Source organism: Haliotis rubra, unplaced genomic scaffold (assembly GCF_003918875.1).
Source record: "Haliotis rubra isolate DU_JTF1 unplaced genomic scaffold, ASM391887v1 Scf284, whole genome shotgun sequence".
Lineage (NCBI taxonomy): Eukaryota > Metazoa > Mollusca > Gastropoda > Lepetellida > Haliotidae > Haliotis > Haliotis rubra.
The window spans coordinates 303,990-317,089 of NW_025766936.1; the positions used below are offsets into that span (position 1 = coordinate 303,990).

The 13,100-nt window shown below is 43.0% G+C and overlaps 1 protein-coding gene across 1 annotated transcript in view; it reads right to left on the reverse strand.

Annotated features, from left to right (window-relative positions):
- LOC124281439 (endothelin-converting enzyme homolog) overlaps positions 1-6,548 on the reverse strand; it is a 69,769-nt gene extending 63,221 nt beyond the window's left edge. The window contains exons 1-2 of the mRNA XM_046717488.1: positions 6,507-6,548; positions 3,434-3,511 (exon numbers count right to left, since the gene is read on the reverse strand). Coding sequence (XP_046573444.1) covers positions 3,434-3,511; positions 6,507-6,548 — 120 coding nt within the window. The remainder of the gene's footprint in view (positions 1-3,433; positions 3,512-6,506) is intronic.
- Positions 6,549-13,100: the final 6,552 nt, after the last annotated feature.

Consider the following 13,100-nt stretch of genomic DNA (forward strand, 5'->3'; position numbering starts at 1 on the left):
ATTGCTAGTGGTGGTGGTATTGCTTGTGGGTGGTATTGCTGGTGGTGGTATTGCTTGTGGTGGTATTGCTTGGTGGTGGTATTGCTTATGTGTTTGTGTGTGCTTGTGGTGGTGGTATTGCTTGTGGTGGTGTATTGGTGGTGGTGGTGCTATTGTAATTGGTGGTGTTGCTGGTGGTGGTATTGCTGATTGGTGTGGTGGTGGTGAGGTACACTGCTTGTGGTGGGTGTTGCTGGTGGGTGTGAATTGCTTGTGGTGGTGTTGCTTGTGGTGGTATTGCTGCTTGTGGTGGTATTGCTGCTGGTGGTTACTGCTTGTGGTGGTATTGCTGGTGGTGGTACTGCTTGTGTGGTGGTATTGCTGGTGGTGGTACTGCTTGTGGTTAAGTGTGCTGGTGGTGGTATTGCTTGTACTAAATATTGCTTGTGGTGGTATTGCTTGTGGTGGTATTGCTGGTGCTGGTGTATTGCTTGTGGTGGTGCTGCTGCTGGTGTGTGGTTGTGCTGCTGGTGTTGCTGCTGGTGGTAGTTGTGCTTAATGGTGGTTGTTAACTGGGTGGTGGTATTGCTTGGTGGTGGTATTGCTGGTGGTGGTATTGCTTGTGCTGTTTGGTGGTGATTGCTGGTGGTATTATTGCTTATGTGTGATGTAATTGGTGGTGGTGGTATTGCTTGTGGTGTGGTATTGCTGGTGGTGGTGTTGTTGCTTGTGGTGGTGTGCTTGTGGTGGTGTATTGCTTGTGGTGGTGTTAGCTGGTGGTGTTGCTTGTGGTGGTATTGCTGGTGGTGGTATTGCTGGTGGGTGGTGAGTATTGCTGGTGGTGGTATTGCTGCTGCTGGTGTTGCTTGTGGTGGTATTGCTTGTGGTGGTATTACTTGTGGTGTGGTATTGCTGGTGGTGGTATTGCTTGTGGTGGTATTGCTGGTGGTGGTATTGCTTGTGGTGGTATTGCTGGTGGTGGTATTGCTGGTGGTGGTATTGCTTGTGGTGGTATTGCTGGTGGTGGTACTGCTGGTGGTGGTATGTGCTTGTGGTGGTATTGCTGCTGGTGGTATTAGCTTGTGGTGGTATTGCTTGTGGTGGTACTGCTGGTGGTGGTATTAGCTTGTGGTGGTATTGCTTGTGGTGGTATTGCTTGTGGTGGTATTGCTTGTGGTGGTATTGCTGGTGGTGTGGTATTGCTGGTGATGGTATTGCTTGTGGTGGTATTGCTGGTGGTGGTATTAGCTTGTGGTGGTGTTGCTGGTGGTGGTATTGCTATACATTGGTGAGGTAGTGCTTGTGGTGGTATTGCTGGTGGTGGTATTGCTTGTGGTGGTATTGCTGGTGATTGTATTGCTGGTGGTGGTATTGCTTGTGGTGGTATTGCTTGTGGTGAAATTATGTGCTGGTGGTGGTATTGCTGGTGGTGGTATTGCTGGTGGTTGTATTGCTTGTGGTGGTATTGCTGGTGGTGGTATTGCTGGTGGTGGTATTGCTTGTGGTGGTATTGCTTGTGGTGGTATTGCTGGTGGTGGTACTGCTTGTGGTGGTATTGCTGGTGATTGTATTGCTGGTGGTGGTATTGCTTGTGGTGGTATTGCTGGTGGTGGTATTGCTGGTGGTGGTATTGCTGGTGGTGGTATTGCTGGTGGTGGTATTGCTGCTGCTGGTATTGCTTGTGGTGGTATTGCTTTTGGTGGTATTGCTTGTGGTGGTATTGCTTGTGGTGGTATTGCTGGTGGTGGTATTGCTTGTGGTGGTATTGCTGGTGGTGGTATTGCTGCTGCTGGTATTGCTTGTGGTGGTATTGCTTGTGGTGGTATTGCTTGTGGTGGTATTGCTGGTGGTGGTATTGCTTGTGGTGGTATTGCTTGTGGTGGTATTGCTGGTGGTGGCATTGCTGGTGGTGGTATTGCTGCTGCTGGTGTTGCTGGTGGTGGTATTGCTGCTGCTGGTATTGTTTATGGTGGTATTGCTTGTGGTGGTGGTATTGCTTGTGGTGGTATTGCTGGTGGTTGTATTGCTTGTGTGGTGGTATTGCTTGTGGTGGTATTGCTGGTGGGTGGTACTGCTGGTGGTGGTGTACTGCTTGTGGTGGTATTAACTGGTGGTGGTATTGCTGGTGGTGGTATTGCTGCTGCTGGTATTGCTTGTGGTGGTATTGCTTGTGGTGGTATTGCTTGTGGTGGTATTGCTTGTGGTGGTATTGCTGGTGGTGGTATTGCTGGTGGTGGTATTGCTGGTGGTGGTATTGCTTGTGGTGGTATTGCTTGTGGTGGTATTGCTTGTGGTGGTATTGCTGGTGGTGGTATTGCTGGTGGTGGTATTGCTTGTGGTGGTATTGCTGGTGGTGGTGGTATTGCTGGTGATTGTATTGCTGGTGGTGGTATTGCTGGTGGTGGTATTGCTGGTGGTGGTATTGCTTGTGGTGGTATTGCTGGTGGTGGTATTGCTGGTGATTGTATTGCTTGTGGTGGTATTGCTGGTGGTGGTATTGCTTGTGGTGGTATTGCTGGTGGTGGTATTGCTGCTGCTGGTATTGCTTGTGGTGGTATTGCTGGTGCTGGTATTGCTTGTGGTGGTATTGCTGGTGGTTGTATTGCTGCTGGTGGTTGTATTGCTTGTGGTGGTATTGCTGGTGGTGGTATTGCTGGTGGTGGTATTGCTGGTGGTGGTATTGCTTGTGGTGGTATTGCTTGTGGTGGTATTGCTGGTGGTGGTATTGCTTGTGGTGGTATTGCTTGTGGTGGTATTGCTTGTGGTGGTATTGCTTGTGGTGGTATTGCTTGTGGTGGTATTGCTTGTGGTGGTATTGCTGCTGCTGGTATTGCTTGTGGTGGTATTGCTTGTGGTGGTATTGCTTGTGGTGGTATTGCTGGTGGTTGTATTGCTTGTGGTGGTATTGCTTGTGGTGGTATTGCTGGTGGTGGTACTGCTGGTGGTGGTACTGCTTGTGGTGGTATTGCTGGTGGTGGTATTGCTTGTGGTGGTATTGCTGGTGGTGGTATTGCTGCTGCTGGTATTGCTGGTGGTGGTATTGCTGGTGGTGGTACTGCTGGTGGTGGTATTGCTTGTGGTGGTATTGCTGGTGGTGGTACTGCTGCTGGTGGTACTGCTGGTGGTGGTATTGCTGGTGGTGGTATTGCTGCTGGTGGTACTGCTGGTGGTGGTATTGCTGGTGGTGGTGCTGTTTGTTGGATCACTTATGAGGCTTTATGTAGGAGTTGATCATTTGTTGACTATATAGACAAACTTCATGGATAATAACTCGTGAGTGCGACGTTTCGGTACAGATTCTTATACCGTTGTCAAGCAGCAACAACGGTACAAGAATCTGTATCGAAGTTGTGATCCATAAAATTTGTCTAAATTGTACTTCCCAACTTCTAAAATGCCTCTGAAATAAGTTAACATGTTGACAGGGCTACAGAATAAGGGATGTACAACCTACCTGGCAGGGTTCGGCGGACAGGTTCATCCTGGCCAGGACACTCCCCGCTGTCTGGACACACTCCGGACTCTTGCATACCTGTAACACGAAACATACAGGTAAATGGGTACCTGTAACAGGAACAACACAGGTAACTGGATACCTAGGACCATATATAGTCAACAAAATAAAACAGCTGACACACAACATACGGGTTACCTAGGTCCAGACCATAACTGACAAATAACATACGGGTTACCTAGGTCCAGACCATAACTGACAAATAACATACGGGTTACCTAGGTCCAGAACATAGCTGACAAATAACATACGGGTTACCTAGGTCCAGAACATAGCTGACACATAACATACGGGTTACCTAGCACCAGAACATAACTGACAAATAACATACGGGTTACCTAGAAAAAACCCATAGCTGACAAACAACATACGGGTTACCTAGGACCAGAACATAACTGACACATAACATACGGGTTACCTAGCACCAGAACATAACTGACAAATAACATACGGGTTACCTAGAAAAACCCCATAGCTGACACATAACATACGGGTTACCTAGGTCCAGAACATAGCTGACACATAACATACGGGTTACCTAGGACCAGAACATAACTGACACACAACATACGGGTTACCTAGGTCCAGAACATAACTGACACACAACATACGGGTTACCTAGGTCCAGAACATAACTGACAAATAACATACGGGTTACCTAGGACCAGAACATAACTGACACATAACATACGGGTTACCTAGGACCAGAACATAACTGACAAATAACATATGGGTTACCTAGAAAAAAACCATAGCTGACACACAACATACGGGTTACCTAGCACCAAAACATAACTGACACATAACATACGGGTTACCTAGGTCCAGAACATAGCTGACACATAACATACGGGTTACCTAGGACCAGAACATAACTGACACATAACATACGGGTTACCTAGGACCAGAACATAGCTGACAAATAACATACGGGTTACCTAGGTCCAGAACATAGCTGACAAATAACATACGGGTTACCTAGGTCCAGAACATAGCTGACAAACAACATACGGGTTACCTAGGTCCAGAACATAACTGACACATAACATACGGGTTACCTAGAAAAAACCCATAGCTGACACACAACATACGGGTTACCTAGGACCAGAACATAACTGACACACAACATACGGGTTACCTAGGTCCAGAACATAACTGACAAATAACATACGGGTTACCTAGGACCAGAACATAACTGACAAATAACATACGGGTTACCTAGGACCAGAACATAACTGACAAATAACATACGGGTTACCTAGGACCAGAACATAACTGACAAATAACATACGGGTTACCTAGGACCAGAACATAACTGACAAATAACATACGGGTTACCTAGGTCCAGAACATAACTGACAAATAACATACGGGTTACCTAGGTCCAGAACATAGCTGACACATAACATACGGGTTACCTAGGTCCAGAACATAACTGACAAATAACATACGGGTTACCTAGCACCAGAACATAACTGACACATAACATACGGGTTACCTAGGTCCAGAACATAACTGACACATAACATACGGGTTACCTAGGAATACACAATGCCATTTAGAAAGTGGGTTCGAATCCCAGATGGGACTCAACCCAACGAAAGTACTACAATCTGTACTTTACTTAGAAAGTGGAATCCCAAATATAACATATGTTACTGAATACAGCTGACACACAACATACGGGTTACTTCACATCTGAGATATAAATAGCCTAGAAGAGATCACGAAAATAGCATTTGGCCATTTTTAAATGATTCTAATAATATGAAGCTCCCCATCTGCTGTCGTCAACTCCCGATACATTATGATGCTAGTTAATCTAGCAGTGAAAACAATGGATGCCTCTAACGTGCCATGCTTCAGAAGCAGTAATGAATTATCGACCACCACCATCTTGTCCAAATCAAGTCAGATTGATTCCCTGACGTTCCCACTGAAACATGCTCAGCGAATTGTTCAGATGTAAAACATAAGAACATTGGGCATAAGCCGGGGCTTGCTAACACGAGTTGGCATCACGCGCGTTGTAACCCACAGATTCCAAGCCTCCGCTTCTCTGTAATTATCCAATGAACTTAATGGCGATACCATAACCACTATCCCCGGTATTCTCTCACAGGGTGTACTGTTCTAATGATCGTTTTATTGACGTTCGAAATAACGTCAATACTTTCTTCATTCAAAGCCCTATCATCCTAGAAACGGAAATTATATACACTAACCTTTGAGGTTTACAACATAACTGGCACGTATATTGTCGATAATGTCCCTCTAACGACACATCAGCCTTCTCTAATACAGCTCGAACATCTGCTCTGCTGTATCACGGGCTTGCCCAGCAAAATCAGTGGCTTACAGCATATCCAGACAGCATTTCTAATTTATACAATCAAGAGCTAGTCTAGTAACACCTTAGTCTTGCAGCTCATCACCGCATCTAGCCTAGCAACACGTTTGTCTTGCAGCTCATCATCGCATCTAGCCTAGCAACAGCTTTGTCTTGCAGATCATCGTTGTATCTTGCCTAGCACAATCTTGCAGTATACGCCGACATGTAGTCTAGGAACATAGCATGCCCTTCAGTAGTAGATGTATATGGAGCAACTCACAGTGTATCATGAATCAGTTCAAAATGAGGTCAATGATCAGTTCTAACAGTATGAACTTCATTCTTAGAAATATTTGCCTATGACCACGAATACCGGATGAAGGGGCAAGAATTAGCTCTGAATAACACCTGGTGAAGGAGCAAGAAAACATACATACATGCATACATACATGCATGCATACATACATACATACATACATACATACATACATACATACATACATACATACATACATACATACATACATACATACATACATACATACATACATACATACATACATACATACATACATACATACATACATACATACATACATACATACATACATACATACATACATACATACATACATACATACATACATACATACATACATACATACATACATACATACATACATTGTCCCATTTCCGGCAGCCGATCTCACAGATATATCCCATATATACAGTGTAAACATGTTTGGATATATCCAATATGTAAAGGTATATAGGGTGTACACATGTTTGGATATATCCCATGTGTAAAGGTATATAGGGTGTACACATGTTTGGATATATCCCATGTGTAAAGGTATATAGGATGTACACATGTTTGGATATATCCCATGTGTAAAGGTATATAGGGTGTACACATGTTTGGATATATCCCATGTGTAAAGGTATATAGGGTGTACACATGTTTGGATATATCCCATGTGTAAAGGTATATAGGGTGTAAACATGTTTGGATATATCCCATGTGTAAAGGTATATAGGGTGTAAACATGTTTGGATATATCCCATGTGTAAAGGTATATAGGGTGTAAACATGTTTGGATATATCCAATATGTAAAGGTATATAGGGTGTAAACATGTTTGGATATATCCCATGTGTAAAGGTATATAGGGTGTACACATGTTTGGATATATCCAATATGTAAAGGTATATAGGGTGTACACATGTTTGGATATATCCCATGTGTAAAGGTATATAGGGTGTACACATGTTTGGATATATCCAATATGTAAAGGTATATAGGGGGTGTACACATGTTTGGATATATCCCATGTGTAAAGGTATATAGGGTGTACACATGTTTGGATATATCCAATATGTAAAGGTATATAGGGTGTACACATGTTTGGATATATCCCATGTGTAAAGGTATATAGGGTGTACACATGTTTGGATATATCCCATGTGTAAAGGTATATAGGGTGTACACATGTTTGGATATATCCAATATGTAAAGGTATATAGGGTGTAAACATGTTTGGATATATCCCATGTGTAAAGGTATATAGGGTGTACACATGTTTGGATATATCCAATATGTAAAGGTATATAGGGTGTACACATGTTTGGATATATCCCATGTGTAAAGGTATATAGGGTGTAAACATGTTTGGATATATCCAATATGTAAAGGTATATAGGGTGTACACATGTTTGGATATATCCCATGTGTAAAGGTATATAGGGTGTACACATGTTTGGATATATCCCATGTGTAAAGGTATATAGGGTGTACACATGTTTGGATATAGCTCATATCTACAGGTTTACGAAATTAATTATATTGTAATTTGTAAATTGTAATTATGTGGAATGTCCTATACATACAGGTGTGCATGTTTAGTCACAATACTCAAGACTACATACATGTATGTGTACATTTGTTTGGGTAAGGTATGTACTATATATATGTCAGCGTGTCTTGTTTGGTGCACGTGCAAGACATGTATTTTTAAACGAGTTGAACAAAACCAACATTTTCTATTTTTATACGATATCGGGTTAATTAGTGTTACGAGTTGTTGTTCAGCTGGTGATAATTTATAACTTTACATTACACCGCAAACACTGCGCCAATATTTCAGAATTGAAGGTATTTTATTGTCAGCTTTCATCTTCCCCAACTACAACATGATGGGCCCCGCGGATGAGGTACTGTGTTGAAGCCAGGGTTTAATGCAGATAGACATGCGCTCGCCAATCTCTTTTGATTGAATCGTAAAATTTGTAAAATCGTTAAATCCTCGATGGCGACAAGGTACACGATCTTCTCATCTTTGAATTCATCATGGCAGTTACTGTAAAGATGAAAGTTGAAACTTGAAAAAAATCTAATTCTGAATATTACGGTTAAGTAGTTTGGCATTTTGAAAGCACAATGAATATTACAAACTGCAGGACAAAAAGACAACCTGATCATAACGGCAAGAAACCATATGCTACGCGAATAGATCGTCGTATCTCTGTATCGACGGTGCAGGTGTAGGCCGAGAATACATCGACATGTATATTAGTATTGACGGTGCTGGTATAGGCCGAGAATACATCGACATGTGTATTTGTATTGACGGTGCTGACTGGTATAGGCCGAGAATACATCAACATGTGTATTTGTATTGACGGTGCTGACTGGTATAGGTCGTGAATACATCGACATGTGTATTTGTATTGACGTTGCTGGTATAGGCCGAGAATACATCGTCATGTGTATTTGTATTGACGTTGCTGGTATAGGCCGAGAATACATCGACATGTGTACTTGTATTGACGGTGCTGGTATAGGCCGAGAATACATCAACATGTGTATTTGTATTGACGGTGCTGACTGGTATAGGCCGAGAATACATCGACATGTGTATTTGTATTGACGTTGCTGGTATAGCCGTGAATACATCGTCATGTGTATTTGTATTGACGGTGCTGGTATAGGCCGTGAATACATCGACATGTGTATTTGTATTGACGGTGCTTGTATAGGCCGAGAATACATCGACATGTGTATTTGTATTGACGGTGCTGGTATAGGCCGAGAATACATCGACATGTGTATTTGCATTGACGTGCTGGTATAGGCCGTGAATACATCGACATGTATATTAGTATTGACGGTGCTGGTATAGGCCGTGAATACATCGACATGTGTACTTGTATTGACGTTGCTGGTATAGGCCGAGAATACATCGACATGTGTACTTGTATTGACGGTGCTGGTATAGGCCGAGAATACATCAACATGTGTATTTGTATTGACGGTGCTGACTGGTATAGGCCGAGAATACATCGACATGTGTATTTGTATTGACGTTGCTGGTATAGCCGTGAATACATCGTCATGTGTATTTGTATTGACGGTGCTGGTATAGGCCGTGAATACATCGACATGTGTATTTGCATTGACGGTGCTGGTATAGGCCGTGAATACATCGACATGTATATTAGTATTGACGGTGCTGGTATAGGCCGTGAATACATCGACATGTGTACTTGTATTGACGGTGCTGGTATAGGCCGAGAATACATCGACATGTGTATTTGTATTGACGGTGCTGGTATAGGCCGAGAATACATCGACATGTGTATTTGTATTGACGGTGCTGACTGGTATAGGCCGAGAATACATCGACATGTGTATTTGTATTGACGTTGCTGGTAAAGCCGTGAATACATCGTCATGTGTATTTGTATTGACGGTGCTGGTATAGGCCGTGAATACATCGACATGTGTATTTGTATTGACGGTGCTTGTATAGGCCGAGAATACATCGACATGTGTATTTGTATTGACGGTGCTGGTATAGACCGTGAATACATCGACATGTGTATTTGCATTGACAGTGCTGGTATAGGCCGTGAATACATCGACATGTGTATTAGTATTGACGGTGCTGGTATAGGCCGTGAATACATCGACATGTGTACTTGTATTGACGGTGCTGACTGGTATAGGCCGAGAATACATCGACATGTGTATTTGTATTGACGTTGCTGGTATAGCCGTGAATACATCGTCATGTGTATTTGTATTGACGGTGCTGGTATAGGCCGTGAATACATCGACATGTGTATTTGTATTGACGGTGCTTGTATAGGCCGAGAATACATCGACATGTGTATTTGTATTGACGGTGCTGGTATAGGCCGTGAATACATCGACATGTGTATTTGCATTGACGGTGCTGGTATAGGCCGTGAATACATCGACATGTATATTAGTATTGACGGTGCTGGTATAGGCCGTGAATACATCGACATGTGTACTTGTATTGACGGTGCTGGTATAGGCCGAGAATACATCGACATGTGTACTTGTATTGACGGTGCTGGTATAGGCCGAGAATACATCGACATGTGTATTTGTATTGACGGTGCTGACTGGTATAGGCCGAGAATACATCGACATGTGTATTTGTATTGACGTTGCTGGTAAAGCCGTGAATACATCGTCATCTGTATTTGTATTGACGGTGCTGGTATAGGCCGAGAATACATCGACATGTGTATTTGTATTGACGGTGCTTGTATAGGCCGAGAATACATCGACATGTGTATTTGTATTGACGGTGCTGGTATAGACCGTGAATACATCGACATGTGTATTTGCATTGACAGTGCTGGTATAGGCCGTGAATACATCGACATGTGTATTAGTATTGACAGTGCTGGTATAGGCCGTGAATACATCGACATGTGTACTTGTATTGACGGTGCTGGTATAGGCCGAGAATACATCAACATGTGTATTTGTATTGACGGTGCTGACTGGTATAGGCCGAGAATACATCAACATGTGTATTTGTATTGACGGTGCTGACTGGTATAGGTCGAGAATACATCGACATGTGTATTTGTATTGACGTTGCTGGTATAGGCCGAGAATACATCGTCATGTGTATTTGTATTGACGTTGCTGGTATAGGCCGAGAATACATCGACATGTGTACTTGTATTGACGGTGCTGGTATAGGCCGAGAATACATCGACATGTGTATTTGTATTGACGGTGCTGACTGGTATAGGCCGAGAATACATTGACATGTGTTGCATTTGTATTGACGTTGCTGGTATAGCCGTGAATACATCGTCATGTGTATTTGTATTGACGGTGCTGCTATAGGCCGTGAATACATCGACATGTGTATTTGTATTGACGGTGCTTGTATAGGCCGAGAATACATCGACATGTGTACTTGTATTGACGGTGCTGGTATAGGCCGAGAATACATCGACATGTGTATTTGTATTGACGGTGCTGGTATAGGCCGAGAATACATCGACATGTGTACTTGTATTGACGGTGCTGGTATAGGCCGAGAATACATCGACATGTGTATTTGTATTGACGGTGTTGATTGGTATAGGCCGAGAATACATTGACATGTGTATTTGTATTGACGTTGCTGGTAAAGCCATGAATACATCGTCATGTGTATTTGTATTGACGGTGCTGGTATAGGCCGTGAATACATCGACATGTGTATTTGTATTGACGGTGCTTGTATAGGCCGAGAATACATTGACATGTGTATTTGTATTGACGGTGCTGCTATAGGCCGTGAATACTTCGACATGTGTATTTGCATTGACGGTGCTGGTATAGGCCGTGAATACATCGACATGTTCATTAGTATTGACGGTGCTGGTATAGGCCGAGAATACATCAACATGTGTACTTGTATTGACGGTGCTGGTATAGGCCGAGAATACATCGACATGTGTATTTGTATTGACGGTGCTGGTATAGGCCGAGAATACATCGACATGTGTATTCGTATTGACGGTGCTGACTGGTATATGGAGCCGAGAATACATCGACATGTGTATTTGTATTGACGTTGCTGGTAAAGCCGTGAATACATCGTCATGTGTTTTGTATTGACGGTGCTGGTATAGGCCGTGAATACATCGACATGTGTATTTGTATTGACGGTGCTTGTATAGGCCGAGAATACATCGACATGTGTATTTGTATTGACGGTGCTGGTATAGGCCGTGAATACATCGACATGTGCATTTGCATTGACGGTGCTGGTATAGGCCGTGAATACATCGACATGTATATTAGTATTGACGGTGCTGGTATAGGCCGTGAATACATCGTCATGTGTATTTGTATTGACGGTGCTGGTATAGGCCGAGAATACATCGACATGTGTATATTTGTATTGACGGTGCTGGTATAGGCCGAGAATACATCAACATGTGTATTTGTATTGACGGTGCTGACTGGTATAGGCCGAGAATACATCGACATGTGTATTTGTATTGACGTTGCTGGTATAGCCGTGAATACATCGTCATGTGTATTTGTATTGACGGTGCTGGTATAGGCCGTGAATACATCGACATGTGTATTTGTATTGACGGTGCTGGTATAGGCCGAGAATACATCGACATGTGTATTTGCATTGACGGTGCTGGTATAGGCCGAGAATACATCGACATGTATATTAGTATTGACGGTGCTGGTATAGGCCGTGAATACATCAACATGTGTATTTGTATTGACGGTGCTGGTATAGGCCGAGAATACATCGACATGTGTATTTGCACTGACGGTGCTGGTATAGGCCGTGAATACATCGACATGTATATTAGTATTGACGGTGCTGGTATATAAACCGTGAATACATCGACATGTGTACTTGTATTGACGTTGCTGGTATAGGCCGAGAATACATCGACATGTGTACTTGTATTGACGGTGCTGGTATAGGCCGAGAATACATCAACATGTGTATTTGTATTGACGGTGCTGACTGGTATAGGCCGAGAATACATCGACATGTGTATTTGTATTGACGTTGCTGGTATAGCCGTGAATACATCGTCATGTGTATTTGTATTGACGGTGCTGGTATAGGCCGTGAATACATCGACATGTATTTGCATTGACGGTGCTGGTATAGGCCGTGAATACATCGACATGTGTATTTAGTATTGACGGTGCTGGTATAGGCCGTGAATACATCGACATGTATACTTGTATTGACGTTGCTGGTATAGGCCGAGAATACATCGACATGTGTACTTGTATTGACGGTGCTGGTATAGGCCGAGAATACATCAACATGTGTATTTGTATTGACGGTGCTGACTGGTATAGGCCGAGAATACATCGACATGTGTATTTGTATTGACGTTGCTGGTATAGCCGTGAATACATCGTCATGTGTATTTGTATTGACGGTGCTGGTATAGGCCGTGAATACATCGACAT